Below are 18,663 nucleotides of genomic sequence, written 5' to 3' on the forward strand. Positions count from 1 at the left end.
TGTTACTTTGTTTACTATCTTCCTGCCTTCCAACATACTCTCTGGTTCAAATGAATGGGTTGTATAGTTCAGTTTCTCTTTCCCTGCCTTCTTGGAGTCTTTGTATTAGGCTAAGCTCTCTAGCTGCTGCACAGCAAGGCATTCAAACCAATGATGGGAGCTCTGTCACCTGGTCATTTAGGAACATACTGACAAGACAAATACCTGTAAGGAATGATTTAGATAAAATTGATCCTGGTTTATAGCATGCTGACAGATTAAATAATCTCTTGAAATTCCTTCCAGATCAATTTCTTCTCAATCTACTAACAATAATGAGAATTGCTACCAAGCCCACATTGAACTATGTAGAACATTTTACATATATAACCTAAATCATTCCCGTTTTACAAGAAATTTTGAGTGCTCAAAAAGCACAGGGCTTGACAGTAATCTGAATAATGACATATATTAAAAATAATTTATTTTGTTTATATCTGAGGCCAGATTTTCAAAAGTTATCCCCGAGTTCCTGTTTCATTTGCTACTGCAGTTGCAAAGCGTTTGGAATACTGAAATTAAAACAAGCCATGTGACAAGTATGAATGAAAGGGAGAACATTTGCTAGGACTTCAAGTACATTTCAGGAAAACAACAATCAGGTTTCAGATCCGTTGTGTCCCTATATTGATGTGTACCATTGCTTGGTGATCCTACTTTCCTTTCCTGTTAAAACACTTAATTGTCCCCATGTCTGCATATTTGTTCATACTGTTGAAACCGAACCTTTAAGATGACTTATGCAAGAAAGATCACAAAACATTAGAAAAACTGAAAGAAGGAGAAAAAGGCCATTTTTCTGAAGACTTGGTGTTAGATTGTGAAACAATCTTTCAGAGCACTTACGTTATTTAAAGACAGACTAGACAGAGCACTCAAAAGCAGTGTGTATTTACATTTCATGTTTCTAGAGGAATGAATCAGATTATTTAATAATCTTTTTCATCTCTAATGTTGATCAAAATAAATGCTTCAACATCAGCAACATTGATTATAGGGGCCAGCAATATAAATAAGTGTTTCTCCTTACAAATTTCACCTCTATGTCAGATACTAAGTACAGTATTATTGCCAAAAATGAATTTCTGAAATATTAGTTGTTCTGAAAGAGCTGAGAAAATATTAGTTTCCTTGCATATGATGACCTCTTTTTGTTTTCTCTTTTATTACTTTAATACATAAGAACTTTTCAAAATGATTTATATAATCAGTTCATCTTTACTTTGATATATACAATACAGAAAATAAAGCTCTAAAACAGGATGCTTTTCAGTAATTCGTAATTAAATATGCAAATTCCTCAGCTAAATTTGGACATGCAATTATATGACTAATCACATTTCAGAAAGCCAGAAAATTGCAATTGCATGCTTAAATAGATGGCCAGGCCCCAAACCCACATGGGTGCTCTTGTTCTTTCATTTCAGAAAAAAACAGTTGCTTTGCTATTAAATGACACCCAATGAAAATTAAATGTGTTTGTATGGGTTATTCACATGCCAACTTAGGCACATCATTCCTCTTTTATTTTAACAGAAGCTCAATTTTGAAAACACGTAGCCCAACACATTTTAACTTTTCTGTCACTTTATATGTTGCTGACCCCTGACTAAATGTTTTCTTGCTGTAGACTGGCTGTGGATGGACCGTATGGATCTGCAACCACAGATGTTTTTCACTACGGAGTGAGTGTGTGCATTGCAGCAGGGATAGGAGTCACACCGTTTGCCTCTATTTTAAAATCCATTTGGTACAAGTGCTGCAATCCTAACACGGTACTGGCGTTGCAGAAGGTAGGTGGGAAAGTTTATCACTCCATTAAAAAACTCCACAAATAAGCCAATTGTGTGCCAGGGTAGAAGGGCAATTCAGAGCTGGAGACTCACTTGAGTGCTATAACCTGCCCTCAGACACAATCATTCACTTTCCAGCTGCTTCAGGAGCCATTGTGTGGTAAGGTCTCCCAAATTCCCTGTCATTTCCTGAGGAATTAAGTAGCCCTAGTTGCAGTGTTTTTAGTAAAAGCTGAATAAGATTTTCCATAGAAAGTGGAGACAAATGCAGAATGTCTTTCATAACTAGACCAATATAGAGAGAGAGCTAGAAGACAAAATTGTCTTCTTTCCTATAAAACAAATCTTGCAGGGTCATTTCAGGGAGCCCTGATGACAGCACTTGCTCCTTGTCCAGCCACAGGCTTCACGCGGGCCCTTGGGGTGTCTGTCCTTACCCAAAATGCTGCTTTAAGCAACCACCAGCTGCTTTTCTCACCTTGAAGAATCAGAGGGACATTAGTAAGCAAGAAGGAACGAAAAAAGGCATTTAAGCTCTGGATGAGATTCATATATCAAGATGCATATTGCTGCCTGTAAACCACTTTAATTATTTCATTGAAAAAATATACTGTGGGCTCTAAGGCATGGATGGCACCAATTAACATAACAAACTCTTGATGGGAGAACCTGTTATACATCTTCTGCTAAAGAATAGTGTGGCAGCACAGGAAGAGGACAGGTGAAGAAAAAAATGGGTGAGGCAGGGTGAGCGATAAGAAGGTAACAGAGAAAAAAAAAATCAGCGTTAAACATGTTCTTCCCTATCTACCATGGCAAGTGGTAATTTGCAGATTTACAGCTTCCTTTAGCTCTTTTTTTCAATGTAAAAGCTGAATCAGGAACTGTTCAACATTTCACATTTAAGGACAGATGTTGGAATTGCATTGGAGTGGACAGATCTCTGAGAGGGTCAGTACATACGGAGCTGATTGTGGGGCCAAGGGGCTGATTTTTCTAAATGAAAGAGTGTTAAAGCTGGCATCTTAATGACAAGCTGCCACTGAGAAAGCGTCTGGGATTTTAGCAACTGAGGAGTTGAGGACAGGTTCAAATTGCCAGGGGGGATCTTTGAGGCAGAAAAAGCTGTGAGAAAGGAGGGAAATAAAAATGAAAATATGTGCTAGATGTGAAAAGTGTAGTTGCAAACATTCCCATTGTACCAGAATGATTATTTCCAGTGGAAGGAGAGCTACATATATGCATATGTGTTACAAATGTATATTTCACATATTATATATGCAAACACGTAAAATTGTTGTTATCATTGCTGTCATTGTCTTAAGGGGAAAAGAACTGAATTTAAATATACTTTGAGAGAATAGTATACCTCAGGGTGTTCACCTGTAGCTCAGGGAGAATATTGGCTAAGTGAGTCTACAAGGAAAATTGTATGGTGCATTCTGCCACAGTTTTCGGCTATAGAGTTCAGTTTTTTGAATTCCCGTGAAATACAAAATATAATGATTTCTATATGTCCTTTGTCTATATCTTGTTTTCCTTATTGGTGCAGTGGGAATAGCAATGCTTGTTTTTCACAGGTGTTATAAGGCTAAACTTCATCACTGTTTGTAAAGTACTTTGAAAGCCTGGATGAAAGGTTCTGGGGGAAGTTCACAGCATTCCTAAAAAAAAAAAAAACAGTCATATTGTCGAGAACGATTATTTATCTCCCCTCCATTGGTTAAAACCTTCCACTTGTGGTATAATTACAAATAATTTAATCTTCCTCAAAGTATTCAGCACTCTCTGCCACGATGAGTACCATAGAAATATCTATTAAGGAAATAAATAAGAGGTTTTTCTTTTTTTAACAGCTTCATTTTGATTTAAGTACAGCTATCATTATGCTTATTGAACTAATATTTCTTAGTGTTGCCCACATACAGTTGAGATATAAATACTCATAGCTTCCATAATGTCTGCAGCTGTATAACTTAAAAAATTAATTAAATAAATAAAACCCAGCAAATCAAAATGAGTACACTTTTATCTAATTGATTCTTCACAATTAAGTAGCCTTAGAGCCTTCATTTCCCCATCATTCTTTGTGATGAGGAAGGGAACTGCTACTCGTTATGGCTGGAAAGTTTCTACTGGCTGTAGTTGAGAACAAAATTATCTTTTTCTTTCACATTAGTGATATAATTTTTCAGAGCAAATGCTGTTGAAATTGATTAAATTGTACAGATCCATCAGATGCAAATTTTAGCAAACATCCACTTTCTCTTTTACCCTACATAAGGACATAAGAAAGAGTCTCACCAAAGACCCATCTAGCTCTATATCATTTCTCCAACAGTGGCTGTTTATGGATGCCATGGGAAAAATGTACAGAATGGAAAATCATACAGTGATATTTCTTTGTTGTACACTTTCTTGCCTTTGAGCAACTTGCAGTTCCGTAATAACTTGTTACAAGAGCTGCCTCTCTGTGTTTAATAACCCTTAATAGATTTTTCTTCCATGACTTTTTCTAATTGCTTTTTAAACCCATGTAGACTTTTGACAACTGTAGAATATCATGGCAGTAAGTTCAACAGCAGTCCAACTACTCATTGCTAAAATACCCTCCACCATATGCTTTGGGACTGACCATACCTATCTGAGGTAACCTTCTGCTTTAAAGTCCACTCCAGTCCGTGAGTTCCTCAGCATAACATTTTGGCCTGAAAAACTGGGCTATCTTACTTGTCAAATGTGACCTCAGCTGTCTTTGAGAGAAGTTTTGGCCTCTTGCATCAGATGTAGGGGTATGAATGTCTCATCCTGCACTTATATGAAAGGCTGCCTGCCGCCACCATAGCTCCAAATCAATGCCCTGTTGTGCATGCCCCTGGCTGCCGGCACTGCTGCACCTCACCTATAGAGGCCCACTGGCTGAGGCAGATCTCTTATCTTTTTAGATGTGCCCATGTGCCCATGGGCAGCATGGCTTATCCAGGAGCAGGAGGGGTTTTCCAGGGAGGTGTCCAGCTGCAGATACAGGAGGGCTTTGCAGTGAGCAGTCTCAAGTCTAGGGAGAGCAGCAAGATCTAGGGATGAAGGTGTCTCTCTGACAGCCCTGGGCTCATCACCTTTTACACCTCATTGGTGGAAAAATGGCTTTGCTCAGAGCCACAGCTCCCCTTCTGTCTTTGGGGAGCAGGGAGAAACAGACAGATGGTCACCAACAGATAATTATTAATGACTTTCTGCGTGATGAAAGATAATTTACACAGTATATTCTTTCACCTTACAGGAAAGAAGTATCTGAGCTTTTCCTCGTCTGTTGTACAAAATTAAGAATAGGGGAAAATGAATGATAAATATGCATGCATTGCAAGGGAGTAGAATATTATAGAAATATAGAAATAAGCGACTACTCAAGCCCTTGCATTACATTTCTGATTAATAGCAATACTGCATCTAACTCAATTTGCAAAAAGAGCACTCGGAAAATTTAAGACAGTTTACTTGGGCAAGCCATCAGGCTGATGAATGTAGTTGATGGGGGTGGGGTGGGTGGAGACTAATGAATCATAAATCTAAAACAGATTTTAAGGGTTCTAAATAATTGCACAGTCAGTTAATATTATCAGGCTTAAAGGAAAAACACAGAATTCAGAATAATTGTTTAATTATAGAAATGCACTGATTCTGGTCTTATTCTACAGTTTTAATAAGGACGAATTTTATGGTGTGTTTATTGTATTTTAATTATATGTGTAATATGCTGTGCTACATTATGGGTACTCAGTGTAAAGAAAGGAAGACTCCTTCATAAACAGCATTTATTTTAACGTATTATACTGGAAGTCCTCCTTGATCTAAGGGAAGAGCAAACTTTTTATCCATAGGCCAGCCCTCTTCACTAGCTCTTTTCTTTCTAAGATTATAGTCATGGCTGAAAATACTTTTTATAATGACAGTCTTTCTTCATTAGCCGATGTTTTCCACTGCTAACATGAAAATTAGAGGCAGTGCAATGGATACAGCTTCAGCAGAACTGCACCAGCAATGAGTTTAAGGAATTTCTGCAGCTTCAGAAAGTGATATCCTTTCTCAAGAGGATTGTGCCAGAGGCAGCTGACCTAATTCAGTCGAACTGGCTGTTACCGTGACAGCTAGGTCTGTAACCAGCTAAAACCACTCCTTCAAGTTCCATAGCCTGATATTCTGGAAAGCATTTCTGCATTTCCAGTACCACATTGTCTCAGCTCATCAGCTGGCTTTTCTTCCTCCTTCCCTGAACGTGCTTGCAGCCCAGTCCTGCCCACTTGCTCCCAGTTGCTACCCTGAACACAGTTCATTATTCATTTAGGAGCACATGCCTCCTCTCCACATACACATACTACAGATATATTTCCACAAAATGAACTGCTGAAAAGACTTGAGAAATAAGATGATCAAGTAGAGGTTGAGAGAAGAAATTTCTCACTACAAATCAACAGCCACAGTGTGATACAGACTGACAGCGCTCTGTGGCCTCATTTTCAAGGTGCAGTGGATCTGGAACAAGTAGGGACTTCAGGATTCATCTGCAAAATAATAAATAAATTAAGCTTAAGGCTATAAATTATATATTTCTGTTAATTTAAAATAATGCTGTTGTTAGGCACAAAAATGAAATGCTATGAAGTCAGTGGGCTTGCTTTTTCCTCATAACCTATGTCAGTGTAAATCAGCAGTGAACCCAGGTAAAGTAAAACATTAAAAGAGAACAGGAAAAAGCAAACAGCAAAGATGGTTGGTACTAACATTCTGCAGACAGTCCTATTCCTGGGCAGTAAAAATACCCTATTTAACCTTGAATGATTTATCTGTGCTTACTAGGCTCATACTTCATTTATATTTCTTACAGAAACCACAGATGGTCCCTTACGCCATGCTCAGATCTAGGAAACATCTCAAATTACTGTTAGTCTGTTTCACCAAATCTCCAGTGAAGCGTGGTATTACCACATTTTTCTCCCACCACCTTACCAGAAATCTGGCAACCTGCTATATTAAAACTTTGGGAAATCTCTTTATAGCTTCCTGGTTTCTCCTCTGATTTTTCACTTTAGAAATGTCTAATATGCATCTTTAGCTCATTGATCCTATGGAAAAGATCTATAATTTCCAATTATCAGACCTCCCCAGAGTGATCATCTTGGGGACAGACCTTCTAGATTACATTTTATACTGAGATATAATAAAAAACAGAAGGGTCTGGTGAGCACAAATAGAGATGTGTTGGAGGAAATTAAGAGATTTTGCAACAATATAAAAAATCATAGTCACAATAAAAATAGTGTCAGCCATCCCATCATTATAAGTTTATAGCTGACCTCCATGTCATTCCTTTTTAATCTGAGTTTGTGTATTTCTAAGCTTCTTCCATGTTTGTGAAGTATCCCTTTGGAGGCATTATATAAATTACACTCAAAATTACATTGTCCACAGAGAACCGCTGTCTATGAGCTGTTGAAATGACTGACAGCAGTCAGTCTCTGAATCCTTGGCAAAGAAGCGCACAGAACAAGCACTCTCTCCATCACTGTATTTTCTTGATCCTGCTTCCTGGTGAGCAAGCAGAGGAATCACGAAATTTAGGAATGTTGGGTTCTACCCCAGGATTTTAGGAAGAAAATTGTGTGTTGCAAATATGACCCTATGTTCTCTTTCCAAATTGTTGATGTTCTGATCTTTTTAAGATCTCATCCCTGTTTTCTTGTCTCATCTCTGGTTTCAGCCCCACTCCATATGCCTCGGATGTTTCATTACCTCTGAGCTTCTCAGTGGTCTGTTTTCCAAGAGTTCCAGTAACTCTCCTCAAATTTCTGGCCACAATTTCTTTATCTTATGTCAGTCCTAATTTTCTCTACACTACTTATCTTTGTTTACCTCTTTACCTTTTCCATGATATTTTTGTCTTATCCTTTTGCCATTATACCATAAAGACACAAACAACATCTTGCATTCAGATCTTGCTGCCCAGCTTCATGCTGGTCTGGAGAAGCATCCATTTCCCCAAAGGTAAAATTTACATTAGCTGAATGCATATCCTAAGCATGCAATGGGGCTATAAATAACTGAGGAAGAACTTTCAGGTCTTGCAGTTAGGCTTCAAAACTTCTCCACTCAGTATATGCAGACCATCTCACCACACAAGCTTGGACACCAGGTATCTTTTTTGGAAGGACATAATGGCCTTGGAGATGTACGCTTAAGGCTCTTGACTGAGAGACCTTATATTGCTTCCAGATGGTTGTCCCTGCATGCAGCTGTGCCTGGCACACAGGGTATTTCAAGGTCTGCTGCCCTCTGTTTGAATGTAATGATGGATTGCATTAGCATGGCAAGAGCTCCAGAACTTAAGTAATGAGAATGGCAATCAATTTGTGTATATATATATATATATATACACATATATATATAAATGGTATATATAATTATGGTTCATTTGTGCTTCATGGCAGTGGCTGGGCAGACACCAAGTGCACTTTGGACATTTATCTCCTGAGTGGTTCAGGAATTCCCCTTCTTGTCCTGTGCACAGCTGGATGGGCTTGAGACAATGGACTGAGATGAAATGAGGTGATGGGAGGCGCTGCCAGACACCTTCACAGCTCAGCATTTAACTGATTAGCGGAGGAGGTTTCCAGGTGGGAATTTCCAACTGTTCTGAAGACTCCCTGAGGCAGCTCCTGCCCTGCCTAAGCCAGCTGTATGTTTTAGTGTGTTGATTAAGATCCTGGGAGATGAGTCTCACAGGTTCTGAGACTCCACAGATGGTTCCAGATGAAAATTTGATTAACTTGTACATGCAAATAAACAGTTCCAGCAGGAATTGTTCCTGCAGAAATGGTCATGCAGGACAGTCTTTTATAAATAGTTAATTAGTTTAAAGATGCTTTTTATGTAGGTAAGATAATTCATCACAATAGATCATGTGCATGCTGGAGTGGTCACAGAGGTCCCCGGGCCACCTGGATTTAAGTATTGAGCTGAACAGGGATTTTGGGGAGTCTCACCTGATCCAGCTGAAGATACCACAGTGAGGACTCTTGAAATAGAAACATGCATCATCATATGGACAGTGATTGACCATCTGGTTTGAACAATTTGATTCCCTCTGCAAGCATTACCCTATGCCAAGATCCCAGTAAATTACAGGACAACTTGATCCCAGCCTCTAATTTTTGCCTGGGAAACAAAGCTTTAATAGTGGGCTCTTCAATCCAGCCTACAACATTAAAAAAAATAAAAAATAAATTAAAAAATACAGCATATGGAAGATGAAACTAGAGAAATTTAGAGGAAAAAAAACTGTGTAAATTTTTCATAGAGAGGAGGTCTTTAACCAATAGAAAACAAAATCATGGGACTGTGGTTCATTAGACCCCTGTGGCAACTGTAAAGTTACAGTTTAATGTTTTTCTAGAAATTATATGCTCCAAATTAAGCAAGACGTACATTAAAAAAAAAACTAGGGACATTTTGTAGACTTTATACAGGGTATTTAACTTGAAGTACATAACTAATACCTTTTGACCACATCAACTGTCAACCTATGGTACACAGTCTTGAGAAACAAGAATTCCTTTCTTCAGTGCTGAGTAAAATTGAAATTCCCTGTTCATCACAACTGAAAATCAATGCAAAGTTTCAAAGGATTTCAAGCTATTTGCAAGAAATGTAGGATTAGGTACTCTTAGTTAAAGGTGTACTGGCAGGAGAAGTTGGGAAACTTGTGCACTGCCTAGCTTCACTGACACATGAATCAATCTTCACTCAATCTTTAAGATGAAAATGTTTTGTTTTTTTTTTTAATTACAGAGCCTCTTCATCATCAAAATGATGTGTGATTCTGTTTAAATTTACAGTGGAGAAGAGTCACACACACTGTGGTTAATGACTTGAGCTAATCATTAGGAAGTTTTATTGAAAGTTTTCTTCTTGCTTAATCTCTTTACTTTTATCTGACAGGTTTATTTTTACTGGATCTGTCGAGACCCATCAACATTTGAGTGGTTTGCTGATCTTCTGTTCCTTTTGGAAACAAAAATGGCTGAAAAGGGGAAAAATGATTTTCTAAGTTATCATATATTTCTTACTGGCTGGGATGAAAGTCAGGTAATGATGAAACTCTTATGAGTCTGAGTTAATGTACCTTGCTTTTCCAGTATGGTAACATATGGAACAGGAACAGATGAATGAATGATGGATGAAACAGAGAGACAAAGAACTGTAAATATAAAGACACCAGACTGTTTCCACTTCCATCTCACATTTAGAAAACCAGGAACAGAGAAATCAAGCCAGTGATCCCTTCAGTCCAGTCTCTTGTCTTGGGCAGCCCTGACTACCAAGTGTTTCAAACACAAGTGCAGAGAGCCTTTTGGGAGCTTGTGAAGGGACATTTTGTCCATGTTTTTGGAACATCCTTTAAATAGATTATAGCATATTTACGCTGAAATATGGAGGGTTGTATAAAAAGCATTGGCTTTGTTTACTCTTATTATTCACTATAATTCTTGTTGTTCACATATATGTCCAGTACAGTTTTGAATCCTGCTGCATTCAGAACATTCTGGCAACAAACTCTATGGACTAATTTATGTTGTTTGAAAATATATTTTCTCTGATTGAGTTTGAATTCATGATTTTATGATTTCAAGTTGTCATCCCACCTTGAGGTACTTAATCCTTAGACTGGGTGGCTTTTATTCAACTTCTTTAGTCTTTACCTAGACCTAAAAGAGTTGATTTTCTCTTTCTGTATTTTTTTTAACTGATCTCTCAGATCACACTGTGATCAGAGTTAGGCACCTGCCAGAAAATCTCTCACAGAAAAGTCTTTGCTCTACTGTTTTATTTCCTGCTGTCTCTACTGAATGTATGGACTGTCTACTACAGATTAAAAATCAGATTTCAGAAATCTTTCCCCTTGCTGCTTACCACAAAAAAAAAAAAAAAATGTTTCTTTCTGCCTTTTTCAGGGATTTGATCAAGTAATGAGGTATGTGTAAAAAAATGTATTCAGAAAAATATCTTCCCATCGTAAAGTATAGTAGTCATAGAAGTAAACAGTAAAGCAGTCATAGAAGTCACTACTCTGCATTACCAATAACACGAGGTATTACCTAAAATCAGTTTTGAAAGAAGTTATTCACGAAACTAACAAAGCACAAAGCTGCCCTCATCTCTTAGCTGTCAACATCTCACTTCCTGGGCAAATACCAGACCAAAAGTCAGGTAGGCAGACAACTATTCTTGCTCAGATGTCTGACTCTCCTCACTTGTGTGCCCTGCACATTTCTGAAGTCTCTCCTTCCCTTCAAACCCCTTTGTCCAGTCTCCTATCAGCACTGCTATGTTATCTGGTGCTGCTGGTTACGTGATATAGAAGCATCCCCGGAGTCGTGCTGCCTCTCCTCTACGCTGGTACTGCTTTTGCTCCCGGAGCCCCTCAGCACCCCAACTCCAAAGAGCTAGGGCAGAAGAGGATTGCTTTTCAGTGGCTACATCTCAAACAAAGCCCAAGATCAGCTGTGCTTCATAACTGCTCCCCCTTCTTCAGAGATCCACAGAACTCCCTCTTATAGGTCTACTTTATTGTTACAAAATTCCAGTTCATCACTCATCAAAATTTGAAATTCATCTCCAGTAATATTTGGATGATGCTTAACTTTACTTCATCCTGAAATGAAGCAGGATGGACAATTTATGTCTTCTAGTGCACCTTCCACTGCTGGAGGGTGTTTACCTGCCCCCCACTTCCCTACCCCTTCCCCAGACATAAGGTTTTTTCAATGTCTCAGGCTCTTTGTATATTCTTTCTTGGTATTGGATGGCCAAACAGATATGGCACAGGTCTGCCTCTTCCTGGATAAGAAATTAAGTTTCAGCCTATTGTTTCTTGTAATGCTCTTGAGATTCTTCATTAACACTGTGAGCTATACAAAGGACTGACACCAAAAATCCTGGAAAAGTTCCACTTGATGTGAACCGAAATACCCCCTTTGCTCAGTGGCACAATTTTGCTGTAAGCAATTCAAATATCCTATGTCGTTCCCTGCCTCCCACTCCTACTGTTGTGGTTTAGCCCGGCTGGCAGCCAAACACCACACAGCCGTTCGCTCACCCTCCCCCCTCCCTCTCCGGGATGGGGGAGAGAAACGGGAAAGTGAAGCCTGTGAGTTGAGATAAAGACAGTTTATTAAGACAGGAAAAATAATAACAATAATAATAATAATAATAATAGTATTAATAGTAATAATGTGTACGAAATAAGTGATGCACAATGCAATTGCTCACCACCCGCTGACCAATGCCCAGCCTATCCCCGAGCAGCCGGCCCCCCACCCCAGCTAGCCAGCCCTATATATTGTTCAGCATGACGTCAGATGGTATGGAATACCCCTTTGGCCAGTTTGGGTCAGCTGTCCTGGGTCTGTCCCCTCCCAGCTCCTGCTGCACCCCCAGCCTGCTCGCTAGCAGGACAGAGCGAGAAGCTGAAAAGTCCTTGGCTTGGTGTAAGCACTGCTCTACAACAATTAAAACATCAGCATGTTATCAGCGCTCTTCTCATTCTAATCCAAAACATAGCACTCTGCCAGCTACTAGGAGGAAAATTAACTCTGTCCTACCTGAAACCAGGACACCTACCAAATACTTTGAGTTTTTTCTTAGACTCTTCCAAGCCCTCCATGACAGTGGCCCAAACTAACAAGGAGTTTTTGTGACCTCTTGTGACAAATGCACTTGACAAGACTAATAGATTTGTTAATCAACATGGAAGACTCATAAGATTCATTAGAATGAGAAATATACAATATTACCATGAAACGGATCTAAATTTCAGCAGCCACTTCTGAAAGAGATGATAGTGGCCTGAACTAAATGCAAAGCCCATTTTTTAACTTAGCTCTCCTCCAGTAATTTCTTGACAGCGATAATAACAGTGATAGTCTGTAATGAAAACAAGTGTATTACTCCCACACAATAGCAGCACAATTAAGAGAAATGGTGGGTTTGTTTCTATATCTAGTGGTACTCAGATAGCATGGAAATGGGTGTAGCATAAGAGCTGAGGGACAGTAAATGTCCATGAAAATCTGGATTTGTTTTCTTGGCACTCACACATGTCTAGCTCACTTAGATCAGTGCTTCACCTGAGCTGATCTAATTTCTGCACCTGCCTCCATGCCAGGAGAAGTCAAAACAGTCAGAGTTTTACCCCTGCAGAGCTGGTACATCTGTGACTATCTGCTGGTATGTCAGCAGCACAATGGTCAGGACATACCAAGAGTCCCTAAGGTGCAGGTAGTTTCTAATATTTATTGTCAAATTCTGTTACAATACACTTTTTTTCCCTTTCCTAAACTCCATCTCTAAGGCCAACTTGGCCTTAAAGTGGTGACTATCACTTCAGGATCTGCAGAGAATGAAGTGTAAGGTGTGATATTCAAAGACTGAGAAGAAGTTTAGGAATCCTGCCTGTAAAAGTGGCATAGTAAAAACAGATATTTAATCCATCTCATTTCAAACATTTTGTCTCAAGAAGCTGAACACCTTCGAGGGTATGAGCACTTTTGGAAGTGTTTATTAGACTTCTTGAGTACCCCTACTCTCCTCTCCTCCCCCCTCTTCTCTCCTCATTGCCATTTGATAATTACAGTTTTCTTTCCCTTATTAATACTTCTGTCTTTCACTGAGAAGCTGTATTATTGCTTTCTCCTATTACTTGGAGTATACACTGTTGATTCTAAAATGATTATCTTGTAAATTTGCCTTTAGGCTACTCACATAGCCCTACATTATGATGACAAGATGGATGTAATTACTGGTTTGAGACAGAAGACCTTCTATGGAAGGCCAAACTGGGACAATGAGTTCAAGCAGCTAGCCGAAAAACATCCTAGGTAAGGCAGGTTGGCTTCTAACCTTGTTAGGTAACTTGTCTCTCAGCATAAACAGTGGGAGGAGGGGAGGGCAAACCTTTCTAAATGACCCTTTTAAAATAATTCAGTTTTTTTAGCTGTGTGGAAAGAAGATTTATGCTTAATGAAGCTTTTAATGAAGAAATCTCGGAAAGAGAATGCCAATAAAATCTAATTTTTGGACAAGAAAATCTAATATTTAGAAGTATTTCAATATCCTGGCCTTTGTCCAGATATAATTGAAACACACAATCCAATTACTGTTCTGCACAAAGGACAAAGTAGCATTAATTTCCCTTGAAGATGGTTATTAAAGAGATAAACTGTGATTTTTTTCTTATGATGTCAAGGATATGTTTGTTCCCTGAACATATTTGGCTACTCTTGCAAGACTATGCTGTTCTGTTATTAGTTCATCTCTGCTGGCAAAGACAGTTCATTTGAACTTGGTGGATTCGCTAGTGGTCTGAGAAAAGCTTCTTTGTTCCTGAAAGTCTTTGAAGCAAGAATTTGAAATATTTTGTGTTCAGCGGTAGAAAATTCCAGAATCTTTGGGACCCTTTACGATTTCCAAACATTTACCTGCTAATGCAAAATAAAGGCTTGCACTTGGGACACAGAGATACAAAAAGAAAAAAGAAGAAAACTTTTTTTAAAGATGAGAAAGCTGAAAAGGAGGAGATCAAAGAGAATACAGTAAGCTACAAGAATACCATAAAATTACAAAAATAACAGTAATAGAGAAACTACTTGATAGAGGTCAAAATAAATACAATCAGGAAATAAGGGAAGATTAAAAATAGAAAGAGGCCAAGGGTAGAAAATATGATTTTTGAAAGACCTTTTATAGGGGTTCTACTGCAAAAACAGAGCTTTTTAAAGTTATAGCTGAAACATTATAATTTTATTACTTTTTTAAGAACAGCTGAGAAAAGTATGGTTTTCTGATGCACAGGGAAGGAGATGGGTATTAACTTTCTTTACTGGATCTTGTGATATTTCCTTAGAAAGCCAGTGCTCAAGTGACAGAAAAATCTGTATTTGCTTCTGAACCTAGATGCACATGTTGATGGTCAACTTTGAACCTCTTAAAGAAAACACTGCATGAAATATACACTCCTTGTGCACACTGAATCAAAAAACTCCCTACCTTTTCTTGCTCTGAGTTACAGAAGGTTCAAGAGGTGAAGAAACTCAAGAGTTTCTACTGTGTGTTGGAAAAATCAGTTTGTATGAACTGACTAAATTTTGGGTTGCTGCATCTAGGTCCACCAACTTTCCCATGGTGCAACAGTGTCTTTTTGCAGATTAGCATGAATATATCACACAGGTTGAACCTGAGTGCAATCAAGAACTAGAGCAGTATGGGGGGACTACAACTTTGGCACCAAAATCAGATCTACAGCCACTCCTTTCCTGAAGCAAACTTTTTGAAACACACTGTCACCTGTCACTTGCATTGTGCTTAAGTAGGCTCAGTTTCCCCCAGTAACACAGCATATGTGCATCTGTGTGCACATATATATGTTTAAAAGAACATGTGTTGTGTACTTAAAAGAAAACTCTTTAAAGCCCTTTGCAGCAAGAAACCAGGTTTCCAGTTCCTTTTAACACACTTGTGCACTTATGAGCACAACTGTTTGTTACATTGGTCATCATGTTCTTGTTATTTATGAGAACTATTTACTTTTTTTTTTTAAATCAGCCATCAGTATTAAAATGAAATAAACAACAACAACAAAGAAAAATACTAAGAAACAACTGAACGTTTTATGCATTTTTTAGGGGAAAAAAAAAAATTAACTCGTGGAAAAAAAGCACCGAACATTTTCAGGCCAAGCAGTGTGTTTGTTTCTCTGAATTAAAAAAAAAAAAAAAAAAAGTATGACAATCAAAACCAAAGAACTATGATTCAAAATAATTTATGACCTCTAATACAGCAATCCAAATAAATAAAGCAATATGACATAATAAACACTGAAGTATTAAAATAATTATACTATAATACTTTGTGACAGTAACAAAACTTTTCAAACGCATTTCTCAAAAAGCCATTTCAAAAGATGCAAACAAAGCTGGATGCTGTCAAAAAGTGCAGTTTATCTATTTATTCTGCTGTTTTTATGTTTTTTGTTGTTATTGTGATTACAGCAACAGTATTGGAGTATTCTTCTGTGGACCCAAGACTCTCTCTAAGATCCTTCAAAAGATGTGCAGCTCCTATTCATCAGTTGATCCAAGAGGAGCTCAGTTTAACTACAATGAAGAAAGTTTCTAGGCTGTACTTCTCAATTCTGTAATAGGTATTACCAAGTTGTGCATTTTTCCTCACCTTCTCCTGTCCTCTTCCCATTCTGCAGCATTCAGTCCAGATGTTGAGAACTGTAAATTGAAGCAGCTGCACTGACTTCAGCGGAAAAATGCCATCCTATGCCAACTAAAGTTTTGGACCCTATCCTTAGCCTTTCCTTCAAAGAACTGAAGGGCTGATTCTTCATTGCTTAGTCAATGATGCTGTGAATCCAACCACACCTCTGTGAAAACAAATACAAATCACTAAACTTTAAAGAAAAAGGTGCAAGAAAAATGGCCATTTAGATCTGTACATTGCTATTGTGTATGATCAAACTACTACTGCAGGCAATACTATCATTCCTGCTGTTTAAATCATGTCCAGTTATTCAAAGCATTTTCCCTTCTGATGTTCTGATCTTGTACTTCTAGTCTCCTACTGAGCACACATCTACATTGTCTTTTGTGCCATAGCAATACTGCTTAAATATACACTTCCTAACAAATTCCTTTTGACCTACCAAAGCAGACACCATTTAAACCTGCCATTTCTGCAGTGATACTGGTGGTACATGCAATAATCTAATATTTTCTGAAGGTTAAGTAGACTCCAGAAATTTTTGCTCTCAGCAAATGGATCTCCTGAGACAGGCAACTGAAACTGAGGGAAAAAGTAACGTGTCCTTTAAATGCCACACTGCTTCATGGGCATTGAAGAATAGGCTTTAAAATATATAGATTCACAGATTCAGAGATATCACAGGGTGGCTGAGGTGGGAAGGGACCTCTGGAGGTTCTGGGCCATGTGTCCCTTCTTCCACCTCTTCTGCACTTTTTTTTTTACTTTTTTTTTTTCTTTATGAGAGACTTGTTCATCCATGCAGGCCTCCTACCACCTTTGTTTGACATCCTCCACAGCCAGATGGATCATTTTTGAGCTTGGAGGAGGTGATTCTTGAAAATCATCCAATTATATGGATCTCTCTTTTCTTCAGGACCTTACATGGGATCGTTCCAAGCAGGTCCCTGCCAGAGTCTACTCTCCTGAAGCTTAGGGTTGTGATTTTGTTATTTGCCTTGTATCTCTCTCTCTGGATCCTGAACTCCACTATCTCATGGTCACTGCAGCCAAGGCTGCCCAGAACCTTTACATACTTGACCTGGTTTCTAAGTGTGAGCTCCAGCAGAGTGCCTGCCTTAATTAGATCCTCAAACACCTCCATAAGGAAGCCATCATCACTGTGCTCCAGAAATCACCTGAATCGCTTGGTCCCTGTCATGTTGTCCCTCCAGCAGATATCGGCGTGGTTCAAGTTCCTTATGAGGACCAACACGTGAACATGAGACTTCCAGTTGCCTGAAGGAGGTCTCATCTGCTTCTTTATTAGGTAGTTTGTAGCAAACGCCCACCACAACATAACCCACATTGGTCTGCCCACTAATCTTGACCAGCTCTCAGCTGGCTTCTCGTCCATCCCTAGGCCGAGCTCCATGTATTCCTGCTGCTCTCTCACATACAGGACAGCTGCCCTCCTCAGCATCCCAGCCTGTCCTTCCCAAAGAGCCTGTAGCCATCCACTGCTGCTCTACAAACACGTGAATTATCCCACCGTGTTCCTATGTTCCCAGTGAGATCATAGCCTTTCAATGGTATGCAAACCTCTAATTCTTCCTTTGTCCCCCCTATGACATGTGTGTCAGTGTACAGCACTTTAGAGAGGCATCCTCTCATGTGGGTTTTCCAGAGAAGGTATGAGAACTTCCTTCACCATGCTGTCTTGCAGGCACTTGCTTGTTTGCCTGTGTATACTTACGGTGGGCCTGTATTTCTGATTACTCAGCCTCTCCTGTTCACATCATCCTGCACACTTGGCCAACTGTGTTTCCTCACTTGGCCGTCAGTCAACCACTCCCTCCCATCATTCCTAGTTTAAAATTATCCTCACAGGCTGGCCAGCATATAGGCCTTTGCCCACTGCAGGCAGATCCCATGTTTTCCTAGGAGTCCTCGATCCTCGAAGGGGGTCCCACGGTTGTGTAAGCCACCTCCCTGTTGTCAACACCAGCTGCACAAACAGTTGTTGACTTGCAGGATCCATCCCCGAGTTCCGCATCACATCAAAAAGCCTTTTGGTTGGTTGGTTGTTCAACAAAGTCTGCAGATGTGGGAGGAACTGTATTTGCATGCCATTTCATCACATGCCAAGCTGACAGGCTTGAGAATGGTGTATCTAAAATGCACCCATACATATATCACTGCCTAGTGTTTTTTAACAAAGTCTAATTCTTATTTGCACTTCTTGGATTTCAGTTTGTCTTGTAAGTGATCCAGCCTTTCCTCACAGGTCACAGACTGTTACCCAGAACAGTTTTTTGTTCTCTGATATGCTGATGTAGCTCTGAGAGGTAGTTATGAAACAATAAGTCATCTTTTCACCTCTGCAGACCTTCTGAGGTGGCTGCTAGGAGTCCAGATGTACAGTTCAGACCAGCTACTGAGCTATCTGACAACCTTGTGACAAACAACCCAGCCAGGTGTCAGCAGTCCCTGGAGTCACATCTTCTAACGTGGTGAGACTAGTGTAAAGCTG

At 39.2% G+C, this 18,663-nt stretch overlaps 1 protein-coding gene across 2 annotated transcripts in view; it reads left to right on the forward strand.

The window, feature by feature from the left end:
* NOX3 (NADPH oxidase 3) overlaps positions 1-18,663 on the forward strand; it is a 42,680-nt gene extending 24,017 nt beyond the window's left edge. Inside the window, exons 10-14 of one of the 2 annotated variants that reach the window (XM_050709975.1) lie at positions 1,670-1,832; positions 9,825-9,971; positions 13,638-13,762; positions 15,932-16,083; positions 18,518-18,663. In XM_050709975.1, coding sequence (XP_050565932.1) covers positions 1,670-1,832; positions 9,825-9,971; positions 13,638-13,762; positions 15,932-16,058 — 562 coding nt within the window. In that variant the 3' untranslated portion in view covers positions 16,059-16,083; positions 18,518-18,663. Of the gene's footprint in view, positions 1-1,669; positions 1,833-9,824; positions 9,972-13,637; positions 13,763-15,931; positions 16,857-18,517 lie in introns of those variants that run through there. The other variant, XM_035538969.2, reaches the window with a different exon arrangement.

Source organism: Cygnus atratus, chromosome 3 (assembly GCF_013377495.2).
Source record: "Cygnus atratus isolate AKBS03 ecotype Queensland, Australia chromosome 3, CAtr_DNAZoo_HiC_assembly, whole genome shotgun sequence".
Lineage (NCBI taxonomy): Eukaryota > Metazoa > Chordata > Aves > Anseriformes > Anatidae > Cygnus > Cygnus atratus.